Source organism: Astyanax mexicanus, chromosome 3 (assembly GCF_023375975.1).
Source record: "Astyanax mexicanus isolate ESR-SI-001 chromosome 3, AstMex3_surface, whole genome shotgun sequence".
Classification (NCBI taxonomy): domain Eukaryota; kingdom Metazoa; phylum Chordata; class Actinopteri; order Characiformes; family Acestrorhamphidae; genus Astyanax; species Astyanax mexicanus.
Genome location: NC_064410.1, coordinates 21,699,044 through 21,720,175, shown reverse-complemented (window position 1 = coordinate 21,720,175; position 21,132 = coordinate 21,699,044). Strand labels below are relative to the sequence as shown.

Below are 21,132 nucleotides of genomic sequence, written 5' to 3'. Positions count from 1 at the left end.
GCGTCCAGCGGCCACGCAAGCTACGGTTACACTCCGTTCTTTATCATCATCATCATCATCATCATCATCATAATAATAATAAAGAAACATCAGTCTGTTCTGACTGCTCTGCCACAGCCCGGCCTGAAATGACCAAATTAGAATACCTTTACCTCTGACACACCACCCACTACTCCTCGTACACATGGGAGAGTGGGCGTCTGCACCTGTATGCACACACACACACACATACACACACTCATTTTTCAAATGCATCATCACACTAGATCAGTGCTTCTTACATACATCTATTTTGGGCATTTGTATAACTCCTACACCCAAAAAATAAAAAAATTAAAAATGCATGTTGAACAGAATGCTAAAATTACATAAGTAAAAATGTAACACAATATTTAAATGACAAACCCTTACATTTAGTAAGTAATATGAAACTGTAATATGTTGTTTGTAATAACAAAGCTGGCAACCAAAAACGCAAAAGCAAAAAAAAAAAAACCTCTAAATATGAAAAGAAACCCCACTGGCTTTTCACCTTCACAAAATGTCCTGGAAACATTTGTATATATAATATAATCATTAAAAAATGTTTGCTATCAAACAAAATGTATATTTTTTAAACAGTCACAATAAACATTCTCGAAATCAATGCCTAGCTGTGGATATGGTAAGCTTACATATTTCATTTTCTGAGAAATGATGGTAAATGTAAAAGTAAAGTAACCTGTATACATTCAGAAATTTGGACAAATTACAGATTACAAAAGTATATAATTCTATACTGCTACTACATCTGTTTGAGTGAGTATCATATGACCCAAATCAACAACAACTTAAAATGTAAGAACAACATTACATTAACCAACATAAAAAATACACGCAGGCTCAAAATTACATTACATAATAGCTAGTTTAACCTCCTTGTATTTCAGTAAATAAAAAGGGTAAAATATGAACATTGCTGCTGCATAAAATGAATATTTACAGGTTTCTGACAAAAGCAAATATATTCATACATATATTCCCTCTGGCAGCTTCTACATGTAAAGATTTGCAATCTCCATTATCCCATTTTGAAATGTATTAAAACAGTCATTTGATTATTCCAAGTAATTTGATAAAGCTATGATAAAATATAGATTTTTTCCTATTATTGTGCAGCCCTACAGTGGCTGCATGTAAAAAAAAATGGGTCTATAATCAAAATATAGACAGACAATAGCTTCTACTCCTCTGAGTATGACCTCTCACTCTCTCTTATACAGCTCATGAATTTTCCTAATGATAGTGTCTCTCAATGGGAACATGTATTTCTCCACTGCTGCAGCTTTTGTTAGGTCTCTTAAAAGCACCCTCCAGTTTAATTGCTGTAGCTGCTGAAGATAATGCTTTAAAATCCATTAAACAGCTGTTTGTCAACGAGGACTAACAGTGTGTTCTCTAAATGTGAGTAGGTTCACAAAGAAAATTAAGCCCTTTACTGAAAATATAAACATTTTAATGTCTGTTAGCAAACCTACTGTATTTTCCGCCGATAATGCACACTTAATTTTCCCAAAAATCGTCAGTGCACCTTATAATCCAGTGTGTCTTATGTCTGATTTTTATCAGTCAGGTTGTAAGGAGCAGTAAAGCCACTCCACTGAAGTACAGCCTTATACAGGAGTTTCAGTTTAGTTCTCCAGCACCGAGGCTGGAGTAGCATTAGCATTAGACGCTAACCACTAGCTCTTTTGCCATTCAGAGGTGAGTATTATCGGCCTGTAGCCTGCTGCTAACCCCAGCTAGCACTGCTAGAACAGTATTAGCATTAGCCACTAACCGCATCGCTAGTTTTTATCAGACTATATAGTCTGAGTATATCAGACTGTAGCCTGTGTGTTTACTGTGTTAAAACAAGCTACGTGGGATGAACCGCAAGCTAATATCACCCTTGCGTACTGGAACTCTTACGGTTCCCCAGTGTAGCTTTGCCGGGAGGCATTAGCTGCTAATGCTAATGCTCCAGCCTTAGTGCTGGAGAAATTCTGGAATCTAAGCTTACTGTAATTAAATGAAAGTGTTTTATTCAACCAAATAAACAGTTTTCAGGAGAGAAACCTGTTCAGGTTAACACCCAATGCTCGTTTGACATAAAAAAAAAACTTTTATTGCAGTTTTCTTTAATTAGCTTAGCTTTACCTAACTTAGTTAGCTACCCCCCAACCATCACCCAGTGGCGAGACCTGCTCTATTAGAAGTTATTTAAAGTGCCTCTTAAAATGAGCCTTATAATCCAGTCCTTATGTATGAAAATAGACCAGAAAATAGACGTTTATTGATAGTGCGCTGCCTTATAATATGGTGTGCCTTATAGTGTGAAAAATACGATAACCTAAAAATATCTTTTCTGGCGGGTGGAGGTCTTCAGGGACATATATCATTATTATATTCAGTTTGCTTACAACTGGAAAAGGATGTCTAAACTAACATCTGTTCAATTATACTGTGTAACATTCTTATGTTTTTTTTTTTTATAACATCTTTGATGTATTGGAAAACAAATCTTTGATCTTTGCTATCTCACAAAAATTCAAACAATTCAAAGCCCAACATACAAAATTATTTTTTGGAGTAGATTTTGAATGTAACACCTGATGGGATACTCACCGAATCGGGCTGCAGCTGGCCGTTGATGCTGGCCGTACGGAAAGGTGAGTGTGTGGACAGGCGCTTGTCCCACTCGCTGGGCCGCGGCTCTGGGACGGATTCCATAAAGCTGCGCTTCAGCTCACTGATGCTGCTGTGGTGACGCATGATTTCAGACTGAGTCTTATCCAGATCCTGAGAGAAAAAGAGCAGGAAAGAAAGAAAGACAGAAAGAAGGAAAGAGGAGAACGAAACAGGAATGGGGAAACAGATATATAGAAAGAGAAACACAGTAAAGGGAGCAGGAGATGAAGAGGTACAGCACAGATGGAAAGAGACCAGGGAAGGTCAATATAGGAAGGAATGAGAAAAAGAAAATTCTATTATTTTGAGGCCATAACAACATTCATTTATTCTAAAAGCAGCAATTCGCCATCAAAAGACTGATGTAGAGATGAGCAGCACCTGTCTTGAAGAGCCACAGCACTACATGGAGTCATGTTTACATTTTTCTTTCGCATACACTTTCCCCAATACTGCTTTTTCTTGCTGAAACCGCATTATGGTTTTATTTACCAAAATATTAAAAAACACTTGCTAAGCGCCATGTTTGTAAGGCAGAACAATATATGGTTTTAGCATTTTTGGCACATTTGGACATGTGCAATAGTCATATCGCAGGGCATTCAAAGTAAAACAAAACAAAAAATATATTAATATTAAAAAGACAAAATGTACACCGTTTACAATTTTAATGGCATATTTACAAGAATCTGCTCTTTCCTGCTTAATATTGTTTATATTACTTCCATTATTATATACAAAGGATGTATTATTATAGATCATGACATGCTGGATCTATTTTAAATCTATTTTTTTATTATTACAATTTATATCACCGAACAACAAAATATTGCATATCTGCAATATCTTTTCTAATATTATAAGCCCAATATCAATATCACATTATTCTTCCCTATTATATCTTATGGCAATAATAAAACCTAATTCATACCTAAAGCCCTTCATACAAGTATAAAATGCACAGAAAGGAAATCAGGTAGATTTTTTAAATTATTATTTCATCAGGATCTTGTGATATTTACCATTTTACAATCAGGCCATTTTACAGATTTACATGTGATTAGGCACACATTCGCATTTACAGTCAGATACACTTCAATTAAATGTAAATTAAATGGTCTTTTGAGATCTTTTAGCTGTTTCATGTTATCAAAACAGGTTCTATTTAAATGATTTCTTGATTCTACAGGTCTGGTAGTAATCACGCCTGGTTGTCTCTAATGAAATTGAACTCAGCTTTCCAAAAAGTGTGATTAATCACAGTTAATTTATGGGGGAAAACACTTTTACACAAAGTGCTAGATTGGTTTGGGTATTTTTCTCTCTTAATACATAAAATAAAACTTTAAAAAGTGCTTTTTATATTTACTATATTTACTTATATCTGTCTGATATCAAAGTTTGTTTATAAATTATAAAGTTTTGTTTATAATGTTTATAATGAAAAATGTAAGTATGACAAAAACGCAAAAAAAAAAGAAAAAAAAGAAGAAATGGGGCAAAAACCTTTTCATTCCACTGTATATCGTCGATGTCCTTTGAAAAACATTTATCTCCATCTTTGTCGATTTTTAGTTTATTACATAATTTGAACAGAGAAACTCTTAGAAACTCTTTAAAATTACCTGAAATCAACTCTTTTTACAAAGTTTACAAGGTTTTTTTCTCTCCTGTAAAGCACTGGACAGTGCCGATATGGAATGTATGTAAATCCTTTTACCACCATCATCCAAACACATATAATGAATCCACACTAACACAAGCATTCATATCTCACCAGAATGACTTTAGAACTCTCTACTGACATTTTGTGGGGGAATTGAATCCACAGAATTAATTACTATTAAAACATTGTAGTGCTGTGGCCTTTCAGGACTGGAAATGCTGTCCAATCCCACAAAAAGCAAAAAGACAAAGAGCACAACATACAAACTGTTCACACTCAACAGTTTACAAAGCATATGGCTACATCAACCATGTACTAATGAGACACCAGTCTCTCAAATTCTGTCTTTCTTGTATTTCTATTTAAATTTCCTTCTTCTCCTTGTTTCTCATGGTCTTGCTCCTCATAATCTGCTTAATAAAACAGGTCGGTCAACTGTTTTACCAAATCTCAGGAGCAGACAAGAACAGACAGAATATGAAGAGAACTAAAACGTGTCCCGCTCTTCTACACAAGCTGCTGAAGCATTGCTGAAACACTCAGATGAAAAGCCAGCTCTAATCTGCTGAATGCCTCATTTTAATCAGACACAGCCACCCCTCGTGCGTCACCAGAGTGACAGATAGACATGCAGTAGATATCCCGTCCTTTAGTCACACTGTCCACTAGTGCTTAGTGAAAACAGCTCTAACAATGGTTAACAATGGTTAGTGCCCAGATCACAGATCTGGATTATATTAGTAGATTATGGATTACTGAAGTTATCAATCACTTGAGCAATCAGAAGTTAAAGAGTTAAAAAATATTTAAATGTACTTAACTGCACAATTACAGACTCATCAAGCAAACTCTTCACTGCCAATTCAAAAAGAAGGTACAATTCAAATGTAATATTTGCAACAAGAATGTTGTTCAATGAGTTACATTAATAATTGATTTGATTAATATAATTGAATTGCTTAAAGGTGGCCGGTGATGCAGAGGAAACAGCAGAGTGGATTAACATGTGAGTATTTCAGTGGTACAGATTATAGGGTTGCATGAATGGCATTAAAGTCCTTGTGCACACAAAGCTGTGGAGTCACACCTGGCGGATATACAATTAGAGATGCGCCGAAATGGTAATATTAGGCCAAAAGACGAAATATTGAATCCAGAACATGTATTTTTTTTCTCCATAAAATGTACCTCAGCAGTGCTATTCTATTGTATTACATTTAGCAGTGCTATTTTAATCATAAATGTACCTCGGCAGTGCTATTCTATTTTATTGCTTTGAGCAGTGCTATCTAATCATAAATGTACCTCGGCAGTGCTATTCTATTTTACTGCTTTGAGCAGTGCTATCTTATCTTAAATGTACCTCAGCAGTGCTGTTCTATTTTATTACTTTGAGCAGAGCTATCTTATCATAAATGTACCTCAGCATTGCTATTCTATTTCATTATTTTGAACAGTGATACTCTAACCATAAATGTACCTCAGCAGTTCTGTTCTATTTTATTACTTTGAGCAGTGCTATCTAATCATAAATGTACATCAGCAGTGCATGTCCATCAGCAGGGCTATTCTATTTCATTACTTTGAGCAGTGCTACTTTAATCATAAATGTAGTTTAGAAGCTGTTTCATTTTATTACTTTGAACAGTGCTACTCTAATCATAAATGTACCTCAGTAGTGCTATACTGTTTTATTACTTTGAGCAGTGCTACCCTACTCATAAATGTACCTCAGCATTGCTGTTATATTTTAATACTTTGAGCAGTGCTACTTTAAATCAGAAATGTACCTTAGTGGTGCTATTCTATTTTATTTCTTTTGAGCAGTGCTATCTAACTATCTATCTAGCTATAAAAGGGACCTCAGTAGTGGTACTCAAGTCACATGTGAGAGAAATTTACACAGAAACATTCTGTCACACACAAATGCTAAGGCTATGTTAGATAACTAGATGATCCAACATATTTATCCTGGTCCCAGATTGTATTATTCAGCTGGAAAACAGCTGTGAAGGGGTAGTAAACTGATACAGAGCATGATAAATTATGGTTAATGCTTTATTCAGTTATAATGGTGTGAGTAGAGGGTAAAATGAAATTAAACCTGCCGTTTGTCTGTACTTCCTGCCAGTTCACTGCCAGGGGCTGAGGAGGCGTGTAAACACTCCAATATGGCTAAAAACAAATGAGTCATTCTTCAGTACAAATTATTCTTAGTCTTTTCACTCATTCAGCCGAACATTTAAAGGTATTTTTTATTATGATCAAGTATTACCGAGTATTTGGTGCATCCCTAATCAGATGTCATTTATTATATATAAATATAAATATGCTACAGCTTCTCCACAGAAGTAGTGAAACAGATTCAATACATTCATTTATGCAACAAAAGCGTCTCCAGGCAATGTGCTGCAGGACACCACATTATATCTGAGAACATTCAGATATAAAGCTTAAAGCCAATTACTGCTCTATAGAGTTAATCAATGAATGCCATGTGAGGCCACTGTTTATACAAACACAGAGAGGACAGGAAACGAGTGACAGGTCAGACATGTGAGCATGTGTGAGGGTTTATGTTGCTGGATTCTTTTACTTTTTTTGTTAGGACACTGATCTGTATTACACAAGGAGGATGGAAACAGCGTTGAGTGAAACCACTGATCAGGTAGTAACTTGAAACATGGAAATATATGACTGGGAATTCAAGATCAATATACTTTACATATGTTAAGTGTGTGAAAACACAGTTCTGGTTGGAAGGTCACATACTGTATACAGGTCATCATAACATGAATGCCATGGCAAAGATTTTTAATGATGTATTTGTGTTCTTTTTCTGGGTCGAATCAGTTAAAATTACACATACAGGGTCAAAAATATACATACAGCCACCATTAAGTACAAATATTATAACCTTATTATTTATTTATTTATTTTTTAAAAATTCAAATTTTTACCTATTTTCTCCGCAATTTACACGGCCAATTACCCAACCCACTCACTAGGAGCCCAATCACTAGTGATGCCCCAACACACCAGGAGGGTGAAGACTAGCACATGCTTCCTCCGATACATGTGAATCAGCCACCGCTTCTATTCGAGCTGCTGCAGATGCAGTTCCGATACATCAGCTCACAGACGCCCTGTGATGTGGACATCACCCTTTAGTGATGTGGGGAGAGGGCGCCATCTACCCACCTAGAGGGAGCAGGGAAAATTGTGCTCCCTCTGAGCGCCGGCAGCTTGATGACAAAGCTGCATGAGCTGGGGTTCGAGCCTGCGAACTCCCGCTCATAGTAATAATAGTAATAATAATAATATTTTTTTTTTCAGATGACTTTTTACTTCTAGTCCTTACATTTTCACACGATTGTCTGTACTTTCTACTCGTTATATTTTCCTATTTTATTTCAGTTTGTTTTCATTCTGGATGAGAAGTATAAACATATACTATTCTGACACCCTTTTGGTTTATACACAATTCATCACAACTGCACACATCACACCCTCCACACTCCAGCAAGAACATAGCAGATGTATGTAGACTAGTATAAAGATGATCCGTGCAGAGACTCAAGAGAACTCGAGCCAAATGTCCCAACTGAGCTTATTTAATATATTTACAATGTACTCAAATACATTCATTTACATTGAGCATATATGGTCTAAAACAGGGAGCCTGAGGCATCCCAAATTTATCAACATTAACATTTTGATATTACATTATAGTTATTATGGCTTCTAGAAAAATGTGTTTTGGGGTATGCTTTTTGTACTGTTTTGACCCTTTATATGTAATTTTAATGTAGCATTGATTTTAAGTAGAGGTGTAACGGTACGTAAAATTCACAAAGTTTGGCATGATTTCAAGCAAAAACTGGGATATATATAAAAAAATAAAATAAAACAGTGCTCTTCGAAAAGTGCTTAATTAAAGAAAAAGGTACCACATTTTTCGCACTATAAGGCGCACTTAAAATACAAATACCAAAAATCAACAGTGCGTTTTATAATCCAGTGCGCCTTATTCATGAATTTTACCAGTCAGGCTGTAAGGAGCAGTAAAGCCACTCCGCTGAAGTACAGCGTAATACAGGAGTTTCAGTTTAGTTCTCCAGCAGTATTGACAAACCCGCTATGCGTTAGCCATTTGGCCCTTCAAAGGTGAATATTATTGGCTGTAGCCTGCTGCTAATCCTGGCTAGCACTGCTGGAGCAGCATCAGCATTACCCGCTAACCGTACTAGCCATTCAGACATCTAGAGGTGAGTATTATTGGCCTGTAATCTGCTCCTAACCCTGGCTAGCACTGCTGAAGCAGCATTAGCATTACCCGCTAAGCTACCTAATACCCCCCTGGTTTACCAAAACACTCAGGGTTCCTCAGTGTAGCGACGTTGTGCGGCAGTTAGGCGGCATTAGCAGTTAGTCGCTAATGCTAATGCTCCAGCCTTAGTGGAAATCTAAGCTTACTGTAAAAAAAATTGGAAGCACTTTACTCACCCAAATAAACAGTTTTCAGTAGAGAAATCTGTGTAGATTAGTATCCAGTGCTGTTTTATCTTGTCTGAGTCTTCTAAAATGTTTTTTTTAAGAATTACAGTTTTGTTTACTTAACTTAGCTTAGCTTTACAGGTCAGCTAAGTGGCAAGATCTGCTGAATTGAAAGGGAAACAGGAGACAACCCTGATCCTTACAATTGCCGCTTAAAATGTGCCTTATAATCCGGTGCGCCTCATGTACAAAACAGGCCAGAAGATAAACTTTTATTAATAGTATGCCTTATAATCCAGTGTGTCTTATAGTGTGAAAAACACAGGTAAAAAAAAAAGACCAGTTTGAGATTAAAAAAAAAATAATAATAATTTTCATAAATCTAGATTGAAACGGTGTCAGGTCTACTCCTGTACACGTGTGAAGGTGATAGGTGATTGGTCAGCCCTCAGTTCAGGTTTGAGCAGGTGTTTTGGCTTTTACTCAACACAATGGTCTACGAACATAGGGGGACATGTTGGTTCGGAACAGCCTGTGAGAAGAATAAATAGGTATGACAGTCCACTCTTCTCTGAAAAGTCAGTTTTCATCGCCTTTTTTAGAGCTCACCATATAAATGGACCTTCTTCCTTTATACTGCTAGTGTTTCTCACTTTGTATCTTTCGTATGTGTCCGACACCTACCTAAATTTGAACAGATCTGATTGGCTGAGGAGCGTCTTTGGCATATTTACGGTAAAGGCTAGAAATGATCACAAGCCATCAAACCAAGCTGAACTGTATTAATTTTTGCACCATGAATGGCATAAATTTATCCAAAAGCACTGTGTAAGACTGGTGGAGGAGAACATGCCAAGATACATGAAAACTGTGATTAAAATCCGGGGTATTCCACCAAATATTGATTTCTGAACTTTACAACTTTATGGATATGAACTTGTATTGATATGAACTACTTTGACCTGTTTACCTGTCACCTGTGTATTCTCTGTCTGATTGCGTGAAACCGAACCGTGGTGGTTTGTAAGAAATACATGTGCCATTACACCCCTAGTTCAAAGATATCTTTAAAGGCAAATACTGTCAGGACATTGATGTCTATGATGACTGTATATGTTCATATAAGCATGGCAAAATGTAAGCACTGTTTTTCCCCCCAGTGGGAATATAAGAAAATCTGCAGCTCAAAAGATTTTTGAGAGAATGTAATGATCATCATTTTAGCTGACAAAGAAATTGCTTTTAAAGATCTCTAGAGGATGTTTTGGAAAATGTCAATGCTGCAACAAAACAGATGTTTTTTTTGAAGGAGCTGTTTAAAAGAAGAAGAGTAAATGCATGCATTCGTTTTTCTAGCTTGATTCAGGGTCAGAAAATAAAGAGGTAAAAATGCTAATATATATATGTATATACAGTATATATATATGTTCTAAGGTAAATAACATTCCCAATCATATATTTAATGAAATGAAATTCAGTATCAAAATGGAAAAAATTCAAATATCAAAAGAGAAGCAAGTACTTGCTTTAGAATTACTGAGGAAAATAGTGCATGCCAAGCCTGTAGGGTTAAGCTACAAAACAAACAAACAAACAAACAAACAGTATATGGTAAAAAGAAGAAATGAAGAAAGAACAGCAGTCAATGTAAAAGAAAGATGAAACAGACCAGCATGTAATAAGGCATGCAGCAGCAAACAGTCCATGAGCAAAAAAAGGACAATCCCGATGCTCCATACAAACCTCCAACATTAAATTGCTATGCCTGATATAAATTGTTTCACCCTCAAGTTTCTTAGCTCTTTTCTGCGAAGAACAAAAAATAAGAAGAAAATGAAGAACTGCTTGTGCCTCAGTGGGATAGAATAAACCAGGTGTCTAATGTTTAATGTTTGACTCATAGTGACATTCAGTGTGTAGAGCTAATGGGGGATGTAGTCATGGTGTCAAATCAAACGTGAATGAAGTGCAGGAGTGCGTACTGTAAAGCAGAGTGGAGAGGTTAATGGACTGAACTGCATAGTGGGTGATACAAAGTATTAATACAACATAACTGTACTTTGAAAATAGATCTGCTCTTTGAAATGTGCAATAAAAAACTACAGGCTAGTGCTGGGCAGTATACCGGTTTTAATTTTACCTCCAGTATGCATAGATAAAAAAAAAAAAAAACAGTTCACACCTCAACAGGAAAAAAGCAAATTATATAATATTATTATGTATAATATCACACGCTAGCTAGCTTTAGCTTTCCTTGCAGGTCCAGTACGTTTAGTCAAGTGTAAGCCCGGAGGCGGTCCTCCTAAAATTGGTGTTCTGGGGTTCACTTTAAAGGAGAACTCCGGTGTAAAATAGACTTTTAGTGTAGTAAAACATGATAAAAATTACAAACCTTTGTTAAATTCCACAGCTTTCCGAGATCCGGTAATTTTTGGCAGTTTGTTAAAACATGCTTTACAAGAGATGATATGGGGCATATTTTGCCCCTGCAGATAAATCACTTTTTACACCGTTATCCAGGCTCAAAGTAGCTCCAACACCTCATTGGGAGAATTTGGAGAGCTTTGACATTTAAAACGAGGCATTAACTTTAAAAAGTGCACAAGAATCTTATTAAACACCACTGTTTACTACCCGTAGCGTACAACCCGTATCTCCGGGCTGATTTTGGATCTCGGAAGGATGTGGGAGAACAAGAGTGGGCTATTCACAAAGGTAAGTACTCTTTATCATGTTTTACTACATCTAGAGACAATTTCACACCACAGTTTTACATAAATCACCACAAAACGCTGGATGCGAGGTATGTTTTACTGAGGGGAAAATTCTTCCAGTATAGCCCGTTTGAATACTTTATTACTACGTCTTAAAAGAGAATATTAATTCACATTAAACTTTGTATTTTGAAGATTCAAAGGAATTGTGACTGAAAAACAGCCACTGTAATACTTCAATGCTTTGGCTTCAAGAATAACATTTTAATAACATTGTAAATCAATATTTAACCTGTGTCTTACTTGTGCAATAGTACTTAAGGGATACTTAAGGGAAGTATCTCTATGAATCCTTAAATATTGAGAATTTTAGATCAGTTATTAGTGTTTATAGGTCTGTCTTTAAATATTTAATTTTTTAAAAGGAGGCAATGTTAAAGTTGTTCTAGTTTAATACGTTGCAGTTTGCAAACTGAAAGTGTTTCTATTTTGCAACTGTTTTTCTGCAAATACAGCCTGATTTCTTTCCTCTATTGTGTTTGTGGGACAAAGTAAACCCTATAGTAATCAAAGCCTTCATTTAAGCCTCAGGGTCCTTTTTTAGCTATATCTATATCTATAGACAAGCCATCAACCACGCATGCTGCAGCTTGTCTCAAAATGTGAAAATGGCATGAACTAATTTATGGGTGTATTTTGGGTGTGTGAAATAGGAAATAAACCAATCAGGGTGTCACCTGCCTCTAATCCTTTTAAGAGCCAGGTGCACTTTGATTGCACTTTGGTGGATTGGTATTTTAACAGCGCAGAGCTTCTGCGCTTCTCAATAGAGAAAACTGACCCAAGTGTTCACGCTGTGAAGGTACGCAAACAGGTCATTTATGGGAACAGCAATATTATTTTATTCTTTATTCTGTGTATTGTTGTTGTAAAAGTTGGGTTTGTGCACTGCTGAGTGTCTTTGCATGTATACATTGAGCAGAGGGTTATGTATCGTTGCCAAGATAGGAATGGATGTCTGACTGTTGTCAGGATTTTAATCAGTAATTGGCGCATTTTTGTTTTCTGTTGCCAATATGCAACATGCCAGAAATTTACACCTCACTTCCAGACCACCACACCCATCAGAGTAGATATATATTTATAAGCGCCTTTGTTATTTAACCCATGCAGGTGGAAAGCGTGAAAATAAAGTGTTGGCAGGGTACCAATGAGCAAAATAGGGCACTTAATGATTTATATTCCACATACAGCAGAATAAGTCACAAAGTTATACAACACTCCAGGTATAGAAAAAAATAAAAAATAAAAAATATTGTTATATACTGTGAAACCGCCAGAATCTTTTAAACAAACGTGATATAAAATTTTAGGTATACCGCCCAGCACTACTACAGGCATAATATTATGGATTATAAATGCTGCCACAGTTAATTTGATCTTGAATGCTAATGCTAGTGCTATTATTTGGCTACAATAATGGCAGAGGTGAGTAATCGTAAGTGTTTTGTCTGTGAAAACAGCCATAACAGGAGAGCATGCCAGTGTCACACATTCATATTAAAAATGTATGCTGGTTATTTCCTTTATGTCAATCTGATAACCCAAATATACCCAAAAAGTGTGGTTTAATATACCGATCATTAATCAGTAATCTGTTTATTTTTATTTATTGTAAAAGAGAAACAGGCAGCGTACGTTAATGCAGTTAAAGGCTGTTGCACGCCGCCGTTTGGTCTCAGTGATTGGCTGGCAGAGCAGGCGCAGAGACCGCACAAACACTTGATACGGTGATTCATCATCACAGCCTAAACACAATGGCATCCAGCAGCCATGGAGCGCCAGCTTGTATAGCCGCAGTTATACAAGCATGAACGAAGCCAGACACATGGCCAGAGCAGATGATGAAATAAATAAATGGATAAAGAAATAAATAAATGGCGGTGTCTTTTCATTTTGAGGTGGAAGACGAGCAGTGAGGGAGAGGATGAAGGCTCATTCCTCATGCTGTAACACCCGCAAAGCGGGAAAGAGCTCTAACCTTCCGCATTCGCACCACCTCCGTGTCTGCTCGCGGAGACTGCTCAAGGCCCCAGGGGAGAGGAACAGAAAGCTACGTTAAAGCTCATTGGCTCATTGCATTGGTAAAAAGGTGCATTTAGAGGGTCCTTGTCACCTCAAGAAGTTGCATTACTTATAAAAACTGTCACATTGTATACAGCGCTGGAATAAAATAAGAGACCACTTGAGTTTCTGAATCACTTTCTTTGATTTTGTTATTTATAGGTATATGTTGTTGTATTCTATAAACTACAGACAACTTTGCTCCCAAATAAAAATATTGTCATTTATAGCATTTATCTGCATAAAATTTGAAATAGATGAAATAACAAAAAAGCATGAGAGCTTTATGATATCAAATAATGCAAAGAAAACAAATTCATATTCATAAAGCTTTAAGAGTTCAGAAATCAATATTTGGTGGAATAACCCTGGTTTTTAATCACAGTTTTCATGCATCTTGGCATGTTCTCCTCCACCACTCTTACACACTGCTTTTGGATAACTTTTGGATAACTATGCCATTCCTGGTGCAAAAATTCAAGCAGTTCAGCTTGGTTTGAAGGTTGTGATCATCCATCTTCCTCTTGATTATATTAAAGAGGTCTTTAATTTGGTAAAATCTTTAAATTTTTAAGTGGTCTTTTATTTTTTTCCAGAGCTGTTCATCACTAAAGTGTTCATGTGATCCTAGTAAATCTACCAGATGGTGATGCAGCAACATCAGCCATTCTTACTTGTGGTAAACTTGTGAGTAAATTATCAGTATTTAAGTTGACAAGGATCGTCCAAATGCACCCACAACTCTGATAAACCAAATGTCAGATGATAATAACGGTCACTGTGCACAAACATAAACTGTTAACTGTTTTTTAAACACTTCAAAAGGGCTTCAAAGGAGTCCAATTATGTTTTTGCATGCATCTCATGCAGATAACTTAAAACCTGGAACACACACCTGACTCTTTCTCTCCCCATTAGTTGCTGTCACTGCAGGGGCATTACGATGCCGCCTTTCACGCCGGCCAACTGTCTGCAGCAGCACACAGTAACACACCCTGATCTCTCATATATACATATATTTACTAGGGGTGTCACGATCTCGATATTTTATCGAAATCGAATCGAAATGAGGTCACGATCTCGAGTATCGAAGTCAAAAAGAGGATCGACGATCCCTCCCGCGCGCGCTACGCAAATGGCGCGGCACCAACACAGCGCATCCTATTCATTTAAATAGAGATAGCCACTGCATGAGCGCAGTCGGCGGGAGTGTGATCACTGTTTTTTATCTGTCCAACGGGGGAGGGGGGGCGGGGGTTGGGCGCGCAGGTTTTGTATCTGTATCTAACGGAGGGGTGGGTGCGCGCAGGTGAGAGCGTGTGAACTCGCTGAAATGCGTGTGTCAGTGTGACTTGAGAACACTGACTATAGATCACAGTGAGGTGGATTAAAAATCTTAAACTTATAATTGACTACACCTGTTGCTTTCCATTGAATTAAAAAAACATCTTTCTCTCAGATAAAGTAAACACAAGCGTGTTTTTGACTAAAATAAAAGCTTTTCAGGAGAGATATAAGTTATGTGTAAATATTTATAAGACAATACCCACATCACTTATCTAACCAGCCTGTACTGATTTCTGCCCCCCAATAATGCTTTCAATAACCTCTTGTAACCCCTGGGAGCCAGGGGTTACACTCTAATAGCCTTTAATAGTCTTCAGTAGCCTTTAAAAGACTTACCTGGCGGCCGTGGTGTGTCCACTAAACTCCGTAGTTATAAACATCCTGAGGTTAGCAGCGCGCTAACTGACCTGTTTATAATGTAATCCCAGCAGTGCCTCCGTGTCGGCTGTTCTAACCTGCTGCTGTTAGCTGCTTGGGCTGAAAGATGAACTGTAGTGAGCTGTATTATCCGGTTAGTGGGGTTAAAACCTTTATTTGTTTACAGAAACAGTAAAAACGGACTGGCTGAGCTCTGTAGCCCGTGGCTGGGCTGTACTGAAGTAGTGACTGAGTGAAGAGAGCGGGGCTTGTGCTGCTGCTGCTAGTGGTTGGATGAAGAACTGCAGCTTCATGTAATGAGCAGTTTCACCAGCCATCCACACACAGCTCTGATAAACTGCTTGTTTTAATAGTGCACACTGTTGCTACCAAAAAAAGTCACTAGATGGCATTACCATATATATCTTAATAAATAATAATAATAATATTTATAATATTTATAATAATAATAATAATAATAATAAATATATTATTTAAATTTTATGAGGCATAAAATAATAACAAGAAAAAAAAACAAGAAAATCGAGAATCGAATCGAATCGTTACCCTCAAATCGAAAATGAAATCGAATCGAGGATTTAGAGAATCGTGACACCCCTAATATTTACACACTGCTGTGACAAGCATGCCAGGGCACAGATTACTCGCACAGTACCATCAATCTGTTATATGATGGATTTTTTTTTTTTGTGATTCTTGCGGTGCATCACTAAACAGTGTACATTTAACAGAGCTCATAGCTTTATTAGTTTGTATTATGTGTAAAAGCATAGACATCTTAAATCATTAGTTAAAACAAAATTGTCAATGGATAATACATAATAAACGTAAGAAGAAAATAAGCATGTGTGTGTCAAGATACCTTGATCTCAGGTGTGCCCTCAGGTTTGGAACTCTGTGTTTTGGAGGCCTCGGTCAGATGGCCCTCTGTCTTTACCTCTCCCTTCTTCTCACCCGAGCGTGCAGGTCGGCTGGTGGGTGTGGTCGTCTGTTTGCGCTCCACCTGTGCTGCTGCGGTCGCCACGAGGGACGGAGATGCGTCACCAGGGGATATGGGAGACATAACGGGAGCGCTGACCGGGCGTGCCGTTTTATCCGGGGTGGATACCACTGCTAAATAGAGCAAACGAGGAGAAGGTGAAAGAGAGAAAGTAAGCAGAAGAGAACATGTTCAACGTATTTGTGGTTATATCAGTTTCAACAGTTTGAAGAATAATGTTTCTTGCACACTGAAATGCACACAAGCATTATTTCAGCATAGAAACCTTTACTTAATAGATTTTTTCTTTAGATTCAGAGTAGTGCTATGAGGAATAGCTGAGATAGCTGAGCCACATCATGGAAAAGAGCTATTTCAGTTCTCCCAAAGGAACTTCCTCAATTTTCCCACCCTGATGTGTTTTTGATGACTCTAAATCTAGCCTCTTCTCCAACCTAAGGCCAAACTCGGTTCTGAGCATGGAGAATAATAACTGCTGCATTAACATTTCTACCTGGACATGGCTTGGCAGAGTGCTTTCACATCATGTTTAGCATGGTTTCCTTAGCACAATTTGCCATGCTAAACATGATGTGAATATATATATATATATATATATATATATATATATATATATATATATATATATATATATAAATATATATATATATATATATATGCACACAGTATTGTGCAAATGTTTTAGGTACCTGTGGGACTTTCAGTAAAGAAAAAGCTTCTTATCTGTGAAGTAAGCGTTTATTAGCTCAGTAAAACACTAGCAATACAACAAATACAAATAGCAATTTTACAAAACGTTTTTTTTTTTTTTTTCAAACATCTCCCAGTCTCTCCTTATCCGAGTTTAATATAATTATTTCTAGTTATTATCATATCAACAACTGGTTTGGTAAATTTGAGCTGCTGACGGAACTGAACATATAGACATGCTGGCTGAGGAGCATCCAGTAGAAATCTAGAACTACACTTTGTTCTTCAGATTGGCTCACAGGATATAACATACTTAGTTACAAATGAGAATTCCTTGTTGCGTTATACCAGGGGTGTCCAAACTACGGCCCGCGGGCCATTTGCGGCCCGTTTCCTTTTTTGGAGCGGCCCGTGAGGTATTTTAGAAATAGGATGAAAGTTGGCCCGCTGTTAAGCAGGTTTTTATAATGTGAGATTCAAAGTTTAAACGCTAGGTGTCAGAAACGGGCCAAAGAGTCTAAAAGCGTTGAGAGTAAAGTTCTAGCGAAAAAAACGGGCCAAAGAGAATAAAAGGGGCGAGAGTGTTCAGTTGTGGCGCAGAAAAAGGGCAAAAGAATTTAGAGTTTTCCCTCGGGGATCAATAAAGTATCTATCTATCTATCTATCTATCTATCTATCTATCTATCTATCTATCTATCTATCTATCTATCTAAAAGAGTCTAAAAGTTGCCGTAATTAAGGAGTTTAATATTAAGAGACATCATGAAATGAAACATCAATTTAAAAATCACACAACACTGTCAAAAAAAGGTGAAGATAGTGAGTCAAGTAAAATGGTGTTTACATAAAAATAATCAGGAAAATGTAATATTTAAAGTGGTATATTTCATTATGTTTTATTACAGAGTCTGTGGCCCGTGACTTCAAATATAGATATTCAGATATATTTCTCCCCCAACAAAAAAGGTTTGGACACCCCTGTGTTATAATGTATATATATAAAACATACATAAAATTCAATCAGAACCGAAGGACCACCTTATTGTTTGTAGATATTACTTGTGTGGTGGATCATTCTCAGGCACAGCAGTGCTGAAGGAGTTTTTAAATATAACATGTCCGGTTCTGTTTTTGCTCTGTGGTGGTCCTTTGGGGTCCTGAACCTTGAATAACAGTGTAAAAGCAGAATAATAAAGTATGCAGAGAATCAGATATAGGACTACAGTCTGTAAATAATAGAACTACAAAGGTGCTACTATATAATCAGTGGAGCTGAAAAAATAGACAAATAAGGTGGTCATAATATTGACTGTGTTGATCACACACAATTTTGTTTCTAAATAGTTTTGATATATCTTTACAACACACTATTTATTTGAGTGTGTTTTGAGGCAGAATGTCAGCCACAAAATCCATTTGGTCAAGCAGTTGAAACAGGGCTTTTGAATCCCATCCAAAAATCTCCACCACATCAGAAGAAGAGTTCTAAATTCTCCTGAGCATCTCCTAGAGGGATTTTGGATACTGACAGCACATTGCTTTTGTAGTTCTTCCAACCTCAGAACCTGTGATGTTGGAAAGCAATGGATTCATATCATGAAGTCTGGCCAGTGTTAACTGTCAAAGGCCTGCTGTAAACTGACTGGTCAACGCCGGAAGCTGCATACAAACTTTCAGCTCAGAGGAATAAGAGTTGAGAAAGCTGTGAATGTGTTTAATATTTTATAGCGCCCCCCTGTGGAATAACTGAATAAAAACTTGGTGGGCTACCCCAAAATCAAGAGACTAGGGCAGGGGTGTCAAACTCATTTTGGCCGAGGGCCACATTGGCATATTGGCTGTCCTCCGAGGGCCAGATGTAACTTATAAATGTAATAAAATGTAACCAAATGTAATATATGTAAATGAATGTAATTACTCCTTAATGTTAAATAACTCTCAATATATTATTTATTCAATCAAATATTACAGTTGCATGGAAAAAATGTTTGCTTGTTGCTCTATTAACATAAATCCTTTTAATTTGTCATGTCATGAAATCCAAAAACTCCATCAATCAAGAACCAAACTATTCAAGTGAATAGAAATGACATCAAGTTATATTAACTTTGAAATTATTAACTGAAATAAGGCTTAATAAATATAAAATCAAAAATTGTGAGCTGTTAAGAACATAGCATTTCCTCAGATTTAGCAGTTCCTCATCCAACCACTAGTGGGAGCTGCAGCAGCAGCACCACAAGCCCGCAGTCTTTACTGAGTCAGAGCTACAGCCCAGCCACGGGCTACAGGGCTCAGCTCAGCCAGTCTGGAGCGTTTTTACAATTTTTAAGTTCTTCTGTGTATGAAATAAAGATTTTTGTAACCGAATAATACAGCTCTCTACAGTTCATCTTTCAGCCCAATCAGCTAACAGCAGCCGTTTAGAGCATGAGTCACTGCTGGGATTACATTATAAACAGGTCAGTTATCGCGCTGCTAACCTCAGGATGTTTATAACTACGGAGTTTAGTGGACACACCACGGCTGCAAGGTTAGACTGTTGAAGGATACTGAAGACTATTAAAGGCTATTGGAGGTTATTGAAAGGGTTATTGAGGGCAGAAATCAGTAAAGGCTGGTTAGATAAGTGATTCACGTCCTCGTACTTTGCTGCGGTGAAACTGCGACTAGCGCTGTCACAGTGATGTTTATTAACGTCATTAAAACAGATTTTGTCAGCTATTGTCTTATAAATGTTTACACAGAACTTATATCTCTCCTAAAAAGCGTTTATTTTGGTCAGTAACACTCTTCGTAACACAAAAGGCATACCGGTCTTTCGCCTTGAAGCACAGCCGTCCGTCTGCATCAACTTCTCTTTTTCTGGACATTATGGGATAAACATTTATATGTCTCAATTCCACCCGCGAAGTTACACCTTCCCTCCGGCAGGGTTTCCACATCAATGACTACACTGCCGTGTAGTGGCAGTAAGCCGTAACTTTGCGGGTAATACAATCGACAAGCATTGTGGGAAATGTATTTTTTGGTCAAAGAACGCTTCTGACTTATTTATTATAGACACTAAGATCTTACAAGCTCTCGCGGGCCACATAAAAAGACGTGGCGGGCCACATTTGGCCCGCGGGCCTTGTGTTTGACACATGTGGACTAGGGTTACAAAGGTAACAGATTCAAGGCATACCATGGCAGAAAAACTGAATATTAATTATTTAATGATATATATTATCCATATATAAGGCGCACTGGATTATAAAGTGCACTATCAACAAACGTCTATTTTCTGTTTTTTTTTTGTTTTTTTTCATACATAAGGTGCACCGGATAAGGCGACACTAGTAAGGAACAGGGGTGTCACTATGTTTTCCTCCTAATTCATCCTTGGTTAACTAAGTTAAGTAAAGATAAGCTAAGAAATCAAAACTGTTTCTTAAAAAAAAAAACGTTTTCTTTTAAAGTCAAACGTCTGGATGTCAATCTACACAGATTTCTCTCCTGAAAACTGTTTGTCTATTTATTTACAGTAAGCTTAGATTTCCAGATTTCCACTAAGGCTGGGTGTAGCAGCATTAGCGGATAACTAATGCCCGACAGCCCTACACGGAGGAACCTTGAGTGTTCCGGTAAGCCAGGGTGCTATTAGCAAGCGGTTTGCCCCACATAGCTTGTTTTAACACAGTTTAAGTGCGGCTTATAGTGTGAACAATACGGTATATAACATAGTAATATTGAACACATGACTTTCCCTGGTAACAGTGTGTATTTAAAGTGTGGTTTTAATATTTTTATATATGTAAAGGTTGTGAACACTTCCTTTACCCCTGGATACCACTGCAACTGCCACTGCCTAACCAGGATACAAAAAATATAATAATTGAGGGAGAACTGACTGAAGCAATCCCACTTTTTTAGATTAAGCTCCACCCTCAAAAAAGGTTTTGACGAATTGTAACCATGTTGTTTATTTTTGGAGAATTAGGATAAATATTGCTGGCAAACTCTCT

At 37.1% G+C, this 21,132-nt stretch overlaps 1 protein-coding gene across 16 annotated transcripts in view; it reads right to left on the bottom strand.

The window, feature by feature from the left end:
• Positions 1-21,132, bottom strand: part of epb41a (erythrocyte membrane protein band 4.1a) — an 82,523-nt gene that overhangs the window by 20,399 nt on the left and 40,992 nt on the right. For 7 of the 16 annotated variants that reach the window (XM_007253028.4, XM_007253025.4, XM_049476177.1 and 4 more), the window contains 5 exons: positions 16,298-16,548; positions 14,606-14,680; positions 13,628-13,666; positions 10,616-10,678; positions 2,647-2,820 (listed from right to left, as the gene is read on the bottom strand). In XM_007253028.4, coding sequence (XP_007253090.3) covers positions 2,647-2,820; positions 10,616-10,678; positions 13,628-13,666; positions 14,606-14,680; positions 16,298-16,548 — 602 coding nt within the window. Of the gene's footprint in view, positions 1-152; positions 207-2,646; positions 2,821-10,398; positions 10,447-10,615; positions 10,679-13,627; positions 13,667-14,605; positions 14,681-16,297; positions 16,549-21,132 lie in introns of all 16 variants that reach the window. The other 9 variants (XM_049476183.1, XM_007253027.4, XM_049476174.1 and 6 more) reach the window with 9 other exon arrangements.